This window comes from Ceratotherium simum, chromosome 33 (genome assembly GCF_057802395.1).
Source record: "Ceratotherium simum simum isolate JZ-2026a chromosome 33, ASM5780239v1, whole genome shotgun sequence".
In the NCBI taxonomy this organism is placed as follows: Eukaryota; Metazoa; Chordata; class Mammalia; order Perissodactyla; family Rhinocerotidae; genus Ceratotherium; species Ceratotherium simum.
This window is the reverse complement of record NC_141932.1, coordinates 23,060,569-23,076,954: the sequence shown is the minus strand read 5'-3', so window position 1 is coordinate 23,076,954 and position 16,386 is coordinate 23,060,569. Positions and strand designations below refer to the sequence as shown.

The 16,386-nt window shown below is 58.0% G+C and overlaps 1 protein-coding gene across 2 annotated transcripts in view; it reads left to right on the top strand.

Annotated features, from left to right (window-relative positions):
- The window catches only part of ACTN4 (actinin alpha 4), a 73,413-nt gene that overhangs the window by 34,998 nt on the left and 22,029 nt on the right, over positions 1–16,386 (top strand). For both annotated transcript variants that reach the window (XM_087421796.1, XM_004441491.3), the window contains exons 2-6: positions 9,206–9,320; positions 9,531–9,650; positions 12,837–12,923; positions 14,027–14,114; positions 15,754–15,832. In XM_087421796.1, the coding sequence (XP_087277922.1) occupies positions 9,206–9,320; positions 9,531–9,650; positions 12,837–12,923; positions 14,027–14,114; positions 15,754–15,832 (489 nt within the window). The remainder of the gene's footprint in view (positions 1–9,205; positions 9,321–9,530; positions 9,651–12,836; positions 12,924–14,026; positions 14,115–15,753; positions 15,833–16,386) is intronic.

Here is a 16,386-nt window from a genome sequence, read left to right as displayed (position 1 = left end):
CAACTCTGCTGCTATGTTGTGTAAGTTATCTATTGTCGTATAACAAATTGCCTCAAAGCTTAGTGGCTTAAAACAATATTCATTATCTAGAAAAAGAAAAGAAAATCAAAAGCTCCCAGGTGATTCTAATGGATAGCCAGGGTTGAGAACCACTGGATTTGAAGGCTCTTGGGAAGCAAGAAGGGCCAGCTCTGAGAGTTACATTGCTTTACTCGTTTGGTGGTCGAGTGGCAGGCTAAGAGAGGGGAGGTGTGGGGAAGGTTACTTTGTGTCAGCCACCCGAATGCAGCCAGCAACTCGGGGAATCCTAGGGAGGTCTGGCTTCACCTGCAGTGCTAATACCAACAGTGGTACCTCCCAGAATAGGAATAACATAGCCATGAACACAGCATCCGTTGATCGCTCACTCTCTGCCAGGCTGTGCGTGTAGTGCTTTCTCTGTATCAGCCTGTTAAATGCTCACATCGTGTCTGATATCCTCATTGTACAAAGGAGGAACCTGAAGTCTGGAGAGGTGAAGTTTGTTTTCTGCGGCCACCCACAATAAGTGGCGAAGCGAGGATTTGAACCCACGTTTGTTTAGACTCGAGAGCCCTTGCTTGGCGCACTGTGCCACATTGTCCTCCCCTCACCCTTGTAGACCTGGCAGACTGATGTCTGGACAGCGTCTGTCAGCTCCTCAACCTCCTCCTAGCCCACCCTCTGTACCCGCTGTGTGGGCCCAGCCCTGCTTGACCCAGGATCTCTGCAAGTCCACTGGCCTCAGATGCCTAGCGAAGAGGGCTGCTGAGGGCTCCTCTCTTCCACTGGCGTGGCAAGCTGAGAGCAGTGCCTTCCCTGGCTTGTTTTTGGAATATCTACAGCGCTAAGGTTATTTCTGTGAACTCCTGAAAGCAAGCACTTTCCGTTCATCCTAGGATATACTGAGCACCTACCATATGCAAGGCACCATTCCAGCCCGCGGGTCCTGCAGCACGCAGGAGCCCGCTCTCCCGGGGCGTGTTTTGCACTCGAGAGGGAGCGTGGGTATGGACAGAACATGATTTCTGATGGTGCCAAGTCCAGTGGAGGAAAAGCAGAGGGGCACGATAGCGTGGTGGAGAGAGCAGGCCAGGGGGGGCCCCGTGGGATGACGGCCTCGGGGGGAAGGTGTGAGCAGCGAGAGACAGCCAGCCCTGTGAAGAGCTAGAAGCAAGGCTTGGACCAGCGTTTCTCACTAGGAAGGGACTGCATTCCAAATTCAGTCCGTTGCAGCAGCAGCATACGCGCTTTCTTGGCGCCTCGCAGGGGATTGGCCGAGGCGGGAATGTTGGCTACTGGGAGGGGGCGTGGGGGAGAGCGCTGGTTTCTGGGTGGACACGCAGGCCTTTTGGAATGCTCGCTGCCTCACTCCGCGGTATTTATGCCTCTCCTCCGACCGGGAAGTCGGAGCTTTTTCATGTAGGCCGAGAAAACTCCGAATAAGGCAACGTCAGGCCAGAACATAAGAAGCATTCCATATTTCTCTGTAATCACTTTCAAATTAGCTTATGGCGTCATGGGGCAGGCGCACACGGCGTGCCCGCTCTGCCCCTGGCTGGATATGGAGTTGGATCCCGTTGTGTCCCTGTGCTGTAGTGCCACCAGCCCCAATGGCTCATGCTGGCAGGGCTGAGTCCCATGATGCTGTCCCCGTCTTAAGTTGTGGCCGTGTCATCAAGACCGGTTCATTTCCTGTTCTCTCAACCCAGTCCCTGGTTTCTGTCTCCTTCAGAATCTGTTAAAGGTGATGGATCTTTAAAAAAGTGCTCACATGTGCAATCTCAGAGCTGTTCAGAGGCTTCCCAGACGCCCTAGATGGATCCACGCAGAGGTTGCCAGGGTGAGCGCCTTGTCACCTGGGCTGCTGGTAACCCAGATTCCAGAAGGCTTAGCCGGCAGGCCCTGGAAGCGTCTTTATAGCTGGTGATGAGGCCCAGGGGCCGGGGGAGCAGTCTCTGCTTTCAGGAACTAAAAAGATGCCCCACTGGGGCCAGGCCTTGCCTGAGGCCTGGCAGTAGCCTGGCAGATGGGCGATAAGAAGGGTGGATGCCTACCCTAGGAATAAATAGCTGTTGCTCCCCTGTGTCCAAGCCCCGGACACCTTTCCTGAGGACCTGAGGAAGCAGGAACCATGGGCAGCGTCAGAGGCCACAGCAGGCAAGGTGGGAGTTCAAGAGGTGGGACGGCGCCCTCCCCCTCAAAGCAGCCGATGCCCCAGCGGAGCGGCAACCCCAACACGGTATTGCAGAGACAGGTTTGCAAACTCCCAGCACCCTAGGGAGCCCTGTCTTGCCTCCATGTGCCCTGGGGGAGTTTGCTGTGGCCAGTTCCAGTGAGCCCTGGGCCTGGGGGAAGGATGTGCAGCTGGTCCTTCTTGGTCAGGCTGTCGGCCTGTGACATCCCGCTAAGGGGGTGGGTGGTGTACACAGCGGAAGGCGGGGGAGCAGCATGAGGCAGTGAACAGGTTTTCCTAAAATCTTGTCAAGCTTGGAGTCCATGGAATCCACATGTGAGCATCTGCTAGGTGGGTGGAAACAGTGGAGCCTCCCACCCTGGTCCAGGACCCTCCTTTGACAGTGACAGTAATCAAAGCCAGCGCCCTCGCCCTGCCTAGGGACTCAGGGGAGCCTTTTCTTGGCCCAAACGGATTTTGCAAGAGACTCTCTTTTTTCTGGGCTTAGTGAAATTCCAGCTTCCAACAGACGTCTCCCTCCACACCACCCCCATCAGCACTAAGAACGTGTTTTGTAACAGAAGTCATTGGGTAGAAAAGGGAAGGAAAGTTTCTTCAGCTGGTTCAGCTGAACCCCCGCCCCTCCCGACCGGATTCTCTCTTCTTGAACTCACCATCACTCTGCCCACCGGAACACCACTTGGTTGCCCCGGCTCTCTGAGTGTTTGTTTCTTATTCAGTGCCTGTCCCAGAGTAGAGAGGGCTTACCTCTTTGGGTTTGGGGAGGGAGTCATCGATGAATGGCTCATTAAAGCCCACTGCTGCCACATTCCTGGCCGCTTAGGTCACCTCCCGAACAATATCCATCATTCATTCACCCAGCCACCACACATCCTGGCAACTGGGAGGGGTCCCTGTGACACAGGAAGGACTTTATGACCAGCGATGCTCAGCCTCTTCCCTCTCCCCCAGCACCCGGAGTGACAAAGCAGGAACAGCTCTGGGGCCCCTCTAAAGCTTGCCTTGCCTGTGCACCGCAGGCCTCAGCACAGGCAGCATTGATGGTCACAGTGGGTCCCAAACGAAGCAACAAGCTCCTCTTTCTCCCCCCCGCCCGCCACTTACACCCTGTGCTATTTTAGCGACTGGAGAAGAACCGTCAACAGCTGCCAGTGTGCAGAGGCGAGTTCTGAAGGCTCTTCTCTGTGGTTTATTTCACGTGTGTTCTCAAAGGCAGACGAGTCCACATCCTTCCTTCCTCCCTAGATAGGTCAAGGGCTGGGTGCAAACTCCCTTCACAGGATGGCAGGGCCAGGCTGGGAGTGGCAGGCCACTGTTGGCATTGTTATGCCTGCCCTGGCCACCCTTGAAGAAACAGCTCTGCCCACCCACCTTGCATTGTGAGCTCCCCTCCAGCTCGGGGACTGAGGTGGGGCCGGAGCCCTTCTTGACTTGGTTCTGCCAGATGTGCTCTGCCAGGCTGGCACCAATCACTCCACTCAGACGTTGCAGAATGAATGGCCACCCTCTGTTTGTGTTTATTAGTGGTGTGGCCTTGGGGTAGTCACTCAGTCTCCCTGCCTCTGTTTCTTCGTCTGTGAAAGGGAGATGATAACATCTCTGGTGACCATGGGGTTGGAGGTTTTATAGAGTTATTCTGTGTAAATAGTAAGAACTAGCAATCAGCAGTTTTTGCATAATTACCTTCAGCATGCCCCCCCCCCATGAGAATGTAAATTCTGTGTCTGTCTTGCTTCCTCCCATGCCCAGGACCTCACAGGGACTCCAGGTGAGCGTGTCGGCCAGGTGAAAGGGTTGAGCGCCTCTCAGGTGAGGCGCTGGGGGCCTGGACCCCACTCAGAGTCAGTGCTGCCCCTGGGAAATACCTTGACAATAAAACCCAGAGTAGCTCACTGCTTTTTGCCTTTCCCTCATCCCACAGAGGGCCAGTAGCTCTGGCCCCCCCAAATGAAATTGAAAAGCGTTTCTCAGTAATGATAGTCAGCATCTCTGACACGGCTCCTCTGCCTTCCTCCTCCTGCTGAGTTTCTCTCCCAGGCTCTTCACCCTCTTTTTTTCCCAGTCATCACACGTTGACCCTTGCCCCCTTCCGCTAGGTCCCCACATAGCAGCAGCCTGCCTGACCTTTTGAAGGCCCAAAGAATGAGGTCACGCCTGCCAGCCTCCCGGCACAGCTCTCTATCCCTCATTCCCTTCTTTCCTCTCTCCAGCGGGGCTCTGTCCCCTCTGCTGGAAGGCCTTTGCACATGCCATTCCCATTATCTGGAGAGTGTCCCTTATTTTTGGTCTCATTAACTCATTCTCAGTCAGATCAGAGTTTGCGAATCACCTCAGGGAAACTTCCCCGTGTCTGCCCTGCCGTCTGCCCTGCCCCCAGATCAGGAGCTGTCCCTCACCGTGCTGAACATCTTCAGCTCACTTTCTGGGGAGCGGGGAGGGAGGAGGCCAATGCAGCATAATACCTCAGAGCATGGCCTCTGGAGCTGGAGCACCTGGTTTTAAATCCAGCTCTGTAACTTTCCAAGTGTGTGACTGACAGTGGGCAAGTCTCTTCACCTCTCAGACCCTCAGTCTCCTCATCTGTAAAATGGGGCAATAATAGCAACTACCTCACAAGATAGTGAGGATGTGAGAAGTTACTGCATGACAAAGTGCCTAGAGCAGCGTCCGGCACATAGTTAGCTCTACTGCAGTGTCTGTCGTGGTTGTTGCTATTACCACTTTTCCTAAGGGTGTTACTTCTGCGGTTGGGTAGTTGCTTGATTAATGAGATCCTCTCCCTCATCAGCCTGGAAGCTCCATAGAGTGCAGCCTGTGTCTGCTTTGGCTCACCATGACGTATTTGGCATGGGACCTGGCCCTGGGTTGATACTCAGCCATTGCCTGTTGAGGGGATGGCTGTGGACTGACGCCACGGTGGCCTGAGGCGTCATGGAGCTGGTGGGGCCTGTTGGCAGTGGGCTGTAGCTCATGCTCTGAGAGTTTTGCATAGTGGAGGGGGATGGTGGGCACACGAGGCCTCCATCTATGGAAACCGCCTCTCCACACATCTTAGCCTAAACTGGGTAGGGAGAGGGAGAGTAGAAGGATGTTATTTTTGTAACCAACCAGAAAGAGCTATGAATTTTTTTTTCCTCGGGGGAAGATTCACCCTACGCTGACATCTGTTGCCAGTCTTCCTCCTCCCCTGCCTCCAAAGCCCCAGTACATAGTTGTGTATCCTAGTTGAAAGTCCTTCTCGTTCTTCTATGTGAGCCGCTGCCACAGCATGGCTACTGACAGATGGGTGGTGTGGTTCTGCACCCAGGAACCGAACCCGGGCCACCGAAGCAGAGCGCGCCGAACTTGAACCGCTAGGCCATCAGGGGTGGCTCAGAGTGATGAATTTTTAACATCCCGTTCCGACTCCAGCTCCTACTCAGCAGTCACGCTGCGTGGAGAAGTGGCCGCCCGAGGTTGACTCCTTGCCCGAGGGTGGCCTCATGGGGTCGTTCCTCCTTGCCCAGAGCTCAGTGCTTCCCATTCTGGGTCTGTCAGGTTCCGGAGGGAGTTCCTCCTCACCCCCCAGGCCAGGCGAGTGGGTGTTCTCCCCCAGCACGTGCTCTGTGCTCTCTTGGGCCTCTGCCTGCTGCCAGCCGGGCAGACAGAGTGTGTGGCAGTGACCGTTGATTTAAAGCAGACCTTCCCTTGACGTGTGTATAACACTGAGTACTTAACTGTGCCAGGCACAGTCGTAAGTGATTTACTCGCATTGTTTTGTTTAATCTGCATTTAAGAGGAGAGATTATTGCCTCCATTTCATCAGCGAGGAACCTGAGGCTCATTGCTTGTGCGGGGTTACCCTGCTGGCTGGTTGCCTCAATGGCAGAGGCAGGATTTGCACCCAGACAATCTGTGTGATCCCCGAGCCAGAGCTCTTGTTTGCTGCCCAGAGAAGAGAGCAAAGGTGCGGAGATGGACGCGTATTTAGGGGGTGGGCAGTGTGGGGGCTGTGTGAGGACAGATGGCCTGAACCCAACAAGGCGAGCTTTGTTCAGAACCTCCCCAGGTTGGAGTAGGGGCTGTCTTGTAGGGTCTCCTGCAATCTTGTTTCTGCTCCAAACCATGGGGGAGGGGTAAGGGCCTTTGCAGAGAGACCAGATCCCACCCTTCCCGGGGATTGAGCGGGAAGCAGCGAGTGGACGTGTGCGTGTGCACAATTCTCTGGCACTTACCTTATGCCAGGCACTGGATCGGATGCTTTAAAGGATTTTTCCCCCCGTTTAATCCTTACAGCAACTACAGGAGGTAGATTCTCATAAGTCCATTCTGCAGAGATGGAAACTGAGGTGTGAGTCGGGCAGGTGACTTGATTGCAAGCAGAACAAGTAAGCCGAGGAGCTGGCATGCAGACCCAGTCTGTGCCCCTTCAGAGCATGCAGGCCTAGCCCAGGCAGGCCGAGGTGCTGAGCGGTGCCGTGTAGACACGTGCCTGGCCCTGCCTGCAGACCAGGTGCCTGGGTCTCGGCCCCAACAGTGCCAGAGCATCGAGGGGCTTGCTCTCTGGCAGCTCCCCTCTTGCACCCTCAGCCATGGGATCCGATTGGCCACTTGGCTGCCCAGCAGCATCTTTCAGGCACATGCACGAGCAGAGGCCCAGCGCCCCCTGCTCCTGCCTCTGCCTGCCCTAGCCCTGCCTGCTGCCTGCCACCGAGGCCGGCTGTGCTTTGGGCATTATAAAGGCAGGTGAGGGGAGACATAATTCTGACCCACTGGGAATGTGCACATGTGCACGTAACATCCAGGAAGACCCAAAACGACTGGAGAATGCTGTCAGAGAGATGCTGAGCACGGTGTGTCGGGGTGAGGGCGGCCAGGGAACAGAGAAAGCGCTCTATGGAAGAGGCGGGCGGGATTTCGAGAGAGGAGGCGGTCTAGGGGCACAGGGATATCCAGAGAACTCCTGTTGATTGAGCACCTGCCATGTGCTCTCAGGCACTGTCGCCTCCAGTCCTCCCATTGACCATGCCCAGGTGGTGTCTATCGCCGCATGACAGATGAGGAAACGGACGTTAGGAAGGTTGAGTAACTTGCCCCCACAAGTGATGTAGCCAGCAGCCTGGCCCTGGTTTGTGTGAATTCAGAGTCGGAGGGAAGAAGCGTGGGAAATGTGGTGGGGCAGGCGGTCCATGCGTTCCGGATGGGAACCTGCTCGCAGCCAGAGCTCAGCGTAGCTCACGGCTGTGGGGAGCAGAAGACGACGCATGACTGTTGAGAGGCCAGAGAGAAGGGTGCTGTGAGGAGATCTGCACAGAGGAGGGGACGTCCCAGTCAGAAGCCGGTGTGGGCGTCTGGAGGAGCTGCCCTTTGGGCTGACTTGAGGGATGGTTGGGAGCCGGCTCAGGCAAGGCAGAGCAGAGCAGGGCAGGGCGGCCTTAGCTGAGGGAACAGCCAGCCTCACGCAGGGGGTGGTCCTCTGTTTCATTGGCGGAAGAACTGTTTCATGTTGGCGAGAGGCAGGGTGGGGGGCCCTGGCTTGAATACAGACCCCCCCCTTCAGCTTTGGAAGGAAACCTTGTGCCAGTCTTCACTGTGGTGCAGCGTGTTAATTAGGCAGCCTCTTTGTCTGCGAGGGGCCTTGTGTTAGTCTCTGAATGAGCAGGACTGATGACAGTTGTCAAAATACATGGTGCTTGGCCAGAGGCTCCTCGGAAGCCCCTCGCACCACACGGTCTCTGCCTGCGCCAGGCATGGAGTGTGCTCTCGCGCCATCCTGGCATCTGCCCGCGTCCACACCGGCCCCTGCAGATTGAGGGGGACAGGGCGGGTGTGGGGTATGGGGCTCCCGTGAGAAACAGAGGTGTGGGGTTTTTCCCAAACCCTGCTGTGGAGGCTGAGGGGGCCGGTTTCCCCAAGAGGCGTCTGGACACGTCCACGTTAACTGACGTACCGCACTTCCCAGGCGCTGATGTCTGGTAACGTGCCCAAGCCAGCAGGGGCCGAGTGGCCCGTGCCCTGTCCTTGGGGGTTCTGTGTTCTGGTTTGGAATTCAGCCTTCTCGTTTCTGGCCTTCTCTACCCGAAAGTGCCCTTTCACCTTCCAAAGTCTGCATGCCTTGTGTTCCACAGAGACTTCCTCCTCCGATATGGCTGCCTAACTAACCCTGGGGAGGTGGGGGTTCGCCTGCCTCCCACGTGCCTTCTGGCCCCCTCTAAGGCACATTGAATCTTAAGATTTGGAAGTGGAATGTTCTCCGGGGAACGAAGGGCATCGGGCCTGTAGGGGAACAAGCTCGGTGGGGCGTGCACAGGGCTCTGGAGCTGTGCTCCTGCCTTTCAGGGAGGTGCCTGCTGTTGGGCCACCCAAAGTGCGAAGACACTGACTTGAGGAAACCTTGAGTTTACAGGAGGCTTCTGTTTTCCAACTGCTTTCCTGTCTTGGGTCATCTCTGGGCCAGTGATGGGGAAATGCTGCCCAAGTTCCTCCCTGGGGGTCGGGGGCAGGAGCCAGCACTGGTGGTGAATCTGCGCCCCAGGTGCACGAGGAGCTGGTGGGTCTGTCCAAGAGAACGGAAGCCCCCCAAGAGCAGGGCCCTGGCTCTTGTTGCCACACTCGGGGCCTGGCATCGTCGAGTTTGAGGGGCTGGACTAGCACGCGGGCCGGGGCGCCTCTGTCTGATGCATGTCCTGTGCTCACTCAAGGTGCTGTGGAGAGAGCACTAGCGCTAAGGGTGACAGACTCGGGTCCAGTCCGCGCTCTGCCACTTACCACCCGGCTGATCGTGGGGTGGGTCTGTTAACTCTCCCCAGCCTCAGCTTCCTCAGATCCACCTGCCTGGGTGGTGGTGAAGACCAGAAACAGTGTATGTCAAGGGCGGAGCCAGGGCCTGGCGCCGAGCGAGGGCCCCGTGGTGGCCGCTGTTGTCTGGGGTCAGGCTGTAGCGCAGCCCTTTTGTTGGAGAGCCCCACAGCCGTGCTGACCCTGCAGCCATTCTCTGTTCTCCCTCCCCAGACCTTCACAGCCTGGTGCAACTCCCACCTGCGGAAGGCCGGCACGCAGATCGAGAACATCGACGAGGACTTCCGAGACGGGCTCAAGCTCATGCTCCTCCTGGAGGTCATTTCAGGTGAGGGGCCTCCCCGACAAAACGTGTCACACAGCGGGAACGGGTGCCCTGTCCGTGTCCCGCTGTGCTGGGAGGAGAGCGAGGCCTCACGGCTGCAGGGGCAGTGTGTCTGGGCGTCAGCCTGTCCTGGGGCAGCAGGTTCTGGAGAGCAGTGGGGCCCCTAACGCTTATCTCTCTCTCTCCCCGTCTTTCTCTGTGCGCGGCGCTCAGGGGAGCGGTTACCCAAGCCGGAGCGGGGCAAGATGAGAGTGCACAAGATCAACAACGTGAACAAGGCGCTGGACTTCATCGCCAGCAAGGGCGTCAAGCTGGTCTCCATCGGGGCCGAAGGTGAGCTGGGCCACACAGCTGTGCTCCAGAGCTGCAGGGTCTGAGCCCGACTTCTGCAATCGGAACAGAAGTTGTGTTGGTGACAGAGCACTTGGGGTGCTTATAGCCCCAGTGCATGTCCAGCAGTGACCACAGTGACCGCCCTCCATGTGGTGTTGGACCCACAAGCTGCCCTTCCCTCCACCCACAGTGTAACCCAGGCCAGGCCTGGGGAGTCCGGTGCACCCAGCCGTGCGGGGCAGGCTGCTGCTGCAGGGGAGGGATGGCTTTGACTTGGAGCCTGGACACCCTCCCTCGCCCCCCACGTGCCGGGCCTGAGAGATGTCATCAGACAGTGACATGGCCTCTCTCTCTGCTGGGAGCACCTTTGCCCTTGGGCCCTGCCCGGTGTCTGTGGGCAGGAGGGAACGCAAAGAGAGGGCACTGGAGGCCCAGGCTCAGGGTCTGGGGCAGGGAGTCTAGGCCCGAAGGTCAGCACCCAGACTCTGCTGGGCACACAGGCTGGGAGAGTTTGACCTCTGACTGGATACCCGAGCCGTGTGTGCCCTGTGGGGATACCCAGGGCTGCGATCCTCCCCCCAGGCCCTCCCGCAGAGCAGCAACGGCTGTCCCTCAGCCCCGGGCTCTCGTCTGAGCTCACAGGCACCTCTCGAGACTAGGCGAGGCCCGATGGAGCCCAGCAGCTCCCCGTCAGCCTGGGGTCACAGTTCTGTTCAATCGTCAGAGCAGGGTTTCCTACCCTACGGCCCGACATCCATGTTGTCCCAGCTTTTAGAAAAACAAAGGAAACTAATTGCCATTAATGACGGGGCTTGGAGAGTTTGGCCAAGACTCCAGGCCAGAATGCATGTACCGGGTTCCAAGGCTCTGCCCCCACTGGGGACCTCTCGGGGAGGGGTGCCAAGCCTCTCATGCCACAGTTGAGGTGGCTGGTGTTTGTTTAAAAACATCAAAACCCCAAACTTCAGTCAGGCCCTGAGAATTTCTGTCTTTTATGGATCTTTCCTCCTGGCTCCCCTCCAGCCTTCTGCTTCTCACAGCTGCATCTATGTTGCTCAAATGCTAGCTTGTGAATGCAGGGGGGTTAGAGGACAGACCCCTGGCAGCCATCAGTTTTCATCTGGAGAAAAACTCGGTTTAGAAATGTTCTCTGTTCATGCCCAAATTGGTTCCCTCCCAGCCCTTGTGACCTTCAGGCCTTGGAACAAAGCTGGAGGGCAGCCTACTGGAGACATTTGAGGCCTTTGGGGTGCCTGAGAACCCAGCCCCCAGCCACCCCCGTCTCCCCACAGTCTGGGCCGTTGCAGGAACAGGCTTCCCGGTGGGGGTTATGAGAGGGGACAGGAGTCAGAGGCACAGCTGCAGGTCCGAGAAGCAGCTGGTGGCTGTGTCGTGAGAGAAACCGGCTTCCTCCCCTCGCAGGAACTCTCTAAGCCCTCCGTGACGAGCTTCCTCGTGTAACCAGATGGGAATGGGAGCTGCGGCCTCCTCTCCAGACTGTGCCCGTCCCCTGGCTCTGGGCGCCTGACACTTGAGGGACACAGCCTAGATCTCCTGAGTGAATCTCTGCCTTTGCTGCATGCTGGGAAGGGGCAGGTGGCTCTGCCTGGTTTCCTGCCCTTGGGAAAGGACTGAGAACAGGCACGGTGTCCTTTCCTCGCCTCTGGGCAGCAGGCTGAGCATATTTCCTTATCCAGAAACTCTGAAGTTGAAAGCTGCCCTTGGCCGTCAGCCCATGACTTGGCCATGGGGAGCTTCTCCACTGTGGCTCCTAGAGCCCCCACCCTTTCCTCTCTAGTGTGTCCTTGGGGAAGGTTGGGCCCATCCTCTGGGTGACACTCTCTCTCCTTTCCAATCAGGCCCACCCTAGAGTTTTCTGTTCTCGAGGGTCAGTGAGCAGGTCTCATGAAGTGCCCTCCGTTGTCCTGTCGTTCTCCTTGCATTTGGGGTGCTGGATGTGGGGGCAGAGGCCGCTAGAGGCCTGCTGGAGGCACGTCTGGCCCCTGGACTCTGGGCTGATGCTGCTTACCCTCACTTCCCTCCCAGCACCTGGGGCCCTGAGTGGGGCAGAGGTGATTTTCTCTAAGTCGCTGAAGCTGAAGCGTGTGTGGTCCGGGCCCTTCCCTCTCGCTCGCAGAAGTGTGCGAGAGCGGTTGGTTAAGAAAGCGTGTGCCTAGAGCTAGGCCTGTTGTCCCCGCTCTCCCCTTCCTGCAGCGTCACATCTTTCTTGGGGGCCGGGCCCAAGTACTGGGGATACAGTGGTGATCACGAAGAACAGTGGACTAGTAAATAGACCACCAAATCCACGCTAACAAATGGCGATCTGTGTGTGAGAGGAAGGGGGCTGCTGGGAGAGGCACCAGGACGGGCGGGGAGGTCAGGGGAGCCATCTTGGAGAGTGACGAGTAAGCAGAGACTGGCAGGACAGGAAGGACAGGCCACTGAGGAAAGGGGGTGTGGGTGCACCTTGTGGGCGGACAGAGGCAAGAGCCTGGCTTGCCAGAAGGACACAGCTAGAGAGCACGGGGATGGGGGCCAGGTCACCCAGGGCAGGCCTTGTAAGCTGGACCCCAGAACACTGGCTCTGAGTTCGGCGTTTTAGTGGAGCTTTAAGCAGGCGAGTGACACAATCTGTTGCACCTTTGAAAACGACCACGCTGGCTGCTGTGTAGAGTGGATTGCAGTGGGGTGTAGGAGGCACTGTGCTGAACTCTGGGGGAGACAACAGTGGCTTGGACAAATGGCAGCAATGGGGTTGGAAGGAAGTGGGCAGATTCTCAACAGACAGTAGCACAGCAGGCTACCCGCTAGTGGAGAGACTTGTCCGTGGGGGTGGTGACAGAGGTGTACGCAGAGGACTGGGCACACAGGCCAATGCCAGGACAGGCCTCAGCCAGGAGCAGTCCCCTGAGCTGGGGCAAGAGAATGAGCGGGCCGGGTGGGAAGAGGGCTGCACGGCCGAGGACACGTGTGCAGAAGCCTGAAAGCACTGAGCAGCAGAAGGGTTTGGGGCCAGTGCCTCTCAGAGCGTTCAGGGGACACCTCCCAGTAGGGGTGGTGGAGGACAGGCGGGGCGGCTCTCTCCGACGATCAGAGCTCATCTCTAGACAGGGCTGGAAGGCTGCCGGAAGAGTCTCACTCTGGTTTAACGACCATTTCACCCTCTACCCCTTTCCCTGTGTGCAGAGATTGTGGACGGCAATGCAAAGATGACCCTGGGAATGATTTGGACCATCATCCTCAGGTTCGCCATCCAGGACATCTCTGTGGAAGGTAAGAGCCAGGAGCCTGCTGACAGACAAAGAACTGCCTTTCTCCCCACCCCGGCTCCCCCCGAGTTGGGCCGAGTTAGATTAGGATTCCAGGAGTTTGGTCTTCATGCTTCAAGGCTCTTCCCTGTTTCCTGGCGTCACCCACGGGGCTGGCCCCGCGCAGGAGTTGGTAGTGGAGATGCCGGCCCAGCTGCAGGTGAAGGGGGGTCCCGGCCGTGGTGTGCATCCAGAGCACTTTTGCACTTACTGCCTCTATCTTGGAGGACCCTCCTCACACCACCCTTGTCAGGCGGGCATGATTGGCCCCATTTTACAGTCAAGGAGCCTGAGTCACAGAGCAAATTAGAGATGGAGTGAGGCCTGGCCTGGTTCTGCTGAGTGTCAGCGCCTGCACGTTTCCCCTCCACAGCCCCGCCCTCAGACTTTGCCTCCGGGCCACCCAGGAACAAGCTGCTTCACTTCCCTCCAAGCGCCTGTGTGCACCACAGGAGGAGGAAAGCCCCTCGGGCCAGTGTGTAGAGGGGGCTCCTGGGGACAGGCCATAGCAGTGACTAGGACAGATGTGTGCCCTGCCCTCATAGCACTCCCAGTCTGTCGGGGAAGGGAAGGCAAACGGAAGGACTGCCTAAGCCCCCCACTTTGCTTCCCTGACACCATGGCCAGGTCTGGGAGGCCTGGCGTGGGCGGGGCCTGGGGCTCATGGCCCTCGGCTGGTTCTTCATTCAGCCCTGAGGAGGCTGAGGCCAGCATCAAGGCCTGTTGGCGGTGTGTTCCGGCCGTTAAAGGCACAGGCTTTGTGGTCAGAAACACGGCACAAGGTCAGGTCCTGATGCTCTCCTGTCACTGCCACTTCCTGGGGTGACCCCCGGGCAAGTGACTTCTCTTGGGGCCGTGCATGTGGATCAGCGTTAGGATCAGCAGAGGCCTGCTGGTGTCTGGAACAGAGGGGCTGTTACTGCTGGTACTGCTGTTGCTGTCTGTCTGACGCCGTCTGCCCCGGCTCCTGTCTGACCCCTGTGCCTGACCTGAAAGTGTGATCCCCCTGGGCCTGCCCCCCAGGGTTTCCTTCTGAGCCAGTGCTCACCATGCTCATGTGTCTTGCAGAGACCTCTGCCAAGGAAGGGCTCCTTCTCTGGTGCCAGAGAAAGACGGCCCCGTATAAGAACGTCAACGTGCAGAACTTCCACATCAGGTGAGTGCCTGCCCGCCAGGGCCGCCCAGCCCATCTCGTTCCCTCACTTCCTCCTGGGACCTGCGCCGCTGTCCTCCCGCTGCCCTTGTCTCCTGTGTTTTTGTCATGGTCTGTGAGATGCCAGCCCTCAGGGAGCCCCTCCCCTGCCACGGGCCCCTGTGAGCCCCTTAGAGGTCCCTGCGTCCTCTCCGAGCAGTTGCCATGCTGGCCTGGGCTGAAGGCTTTAAGGCCCGGCTCTCTGGTGGGCCTTGTAGAATCTTCTTCCTCACCCAGCAAGGTAACTTAGAAGCAGCAACAAAGCTCTGCCTTTGTTTTGACCTCTCAAGAGGGACCCATCCTTAGAGTTGCCGGTGAATTTAGTGTGGGGAAAATGGACTCTGCGTCCACCAAGATGAGCAAGACTCAGCCCCACCATGAGCCTGCTCTCCCTCGGGAGAGACAGGCAAGTGAGATGTGTCCACCTGCGCCTTCCCACGAGCTGAGCATGGTCAGTGCCGCACGAGAGCCAGGGTGCGACAGGAGGCGGTGTGGGGTCGGGAGCGAGTGTTTGGGGGTGCCCTGAGGTCAGATCTGGCTTGGCCCCTTGACTTCACCCCTCTGAGCCTCTGGTGTCCCCCTGGGGGTGGGGGTGGACCAGGGACAGGGCGCACATCAGAGTGAAGAATGGGGCCTGCACTGGGGTTGGGGACCATTCCATTGTGCTCCCCCATATAATAGCATGTGGTCCCTTCCTGATGTCCACTGTGTGTCTCCTTCCTTTTCCTGCCACCAACTGCCTGGTCCTCTCTGCACTTCTCCCTCATTGATTTCTTCCATCGGTACATGTCTGTGGAGGGCCTGCCCCATGCCGAGAGTGGGACCAAAATGAGTCCCGCCCTTGGAAAGTTCTGCTGCAGCTGAGGGCCCAGTAGTTGACAGAGGTGCACAGCTGCAGGTGGCGAGACACAAGACAGGACGAGGTGGTAGACAGTGACTGGGGACAGCACCTCCGTCAGGGTGGCCTTCTCGAGGAGGTCCACTAAGCTTGAGCCCAGCAGGAACAGCCCTCAGAGGATCTCAGGGACGAAGATGTGACCAGTCTAGCTTGTGACCAGCATCATCCTCTGAACAGAGACCTTCATGCCAAGCCACACTCTGGCATTCCGCCAGCCCGTGGGTCAGGTCAGCCAGGGTGCAGAGGTCACGAGCGTAGGCCCTGGCCTCCCGCAGTGGGCCATCTCCCCCAGGGGCTTGTCCAGGTCCTCAGAGCCCTCCTTGTGTGTGCAGCACACAGCAGCTTACAGCCCTCCCAATAGCTGCAGTCACAAAGTGCCCGTCACGGCCCAGGCACTAAGTGTTCACATGTTCGCTCTTTTCCTCCTCACCACGACCCTCAGAATGAGGTGCTGTTACTATCCCCATTTTACAGACAGGGAAACTGAGGGACTTGCCCCAGGTCGCGCTGACAGTAGTGGGAGAGCCAGGATTCGACCCCAGACCGTGCGGATCCAGCGGTCATGCTCATGGCCGCTCTGCCATGCTGTCCCCTGCAGGGCCTGAGCCCACACTCAGCTGCCCCGATAAACGGGAATCGATTGTCCCTATAGGTGCTCAGGGTCTCTGGGTGCCCTCCTCATGACCTTTGCCTTTCCATCTGCAGCTGGAAGGACGGTCTTGCCTTCAATGCTCTGATCCACCGGCACAGACCAGAGCTGATCGAGTATGACAAGCTGAGAAAGGTATGCATCTCGCGCTCCCCTCCATGGCCACAGACACCCCGAGTCTGACCCTAACTCTTGGTCACCTCCCCCAAGCCCATCCATCGCTGGCATCCAGAGCTGGATTCTGGGCTCAGACCGGCCAGCCGGGAGAGAGCCTTGTACCAGCTGCCGGCAGACCCCAGGCTCGGTGGCTGATTCTCACCTCCCTTGTTCCTCTTGGGGACTGTCCCCTTCTCCCTCCAGGGGCACTGCAACTGCCCCGGGTTATTTAGGGCCTGGCCAGCCATGCCTTCCAGCTTCCCTTCCGCTTCTAGATTCTGGAAGCCTTCCTTCTGCCCATGGGGGAGAGGGGTAAGGAATTTGAAACCATCACCACCAGCAGACATTTCCCAGGCAGTCTGTTCTGATTTGCCTGTACAAGACTTGTCACCTTACCTGTAAGACCGAGGCCATGCACGTGCTCAGGCTGAATGGGGGTGGCAGGGGGATAGGACTGGACAATGCTGCAGAGGAAGGATGGCGGACCTGAGCTGGCATGAGTGGGAAGGGCCTCTGGAGGGGGAAGCAGCCTT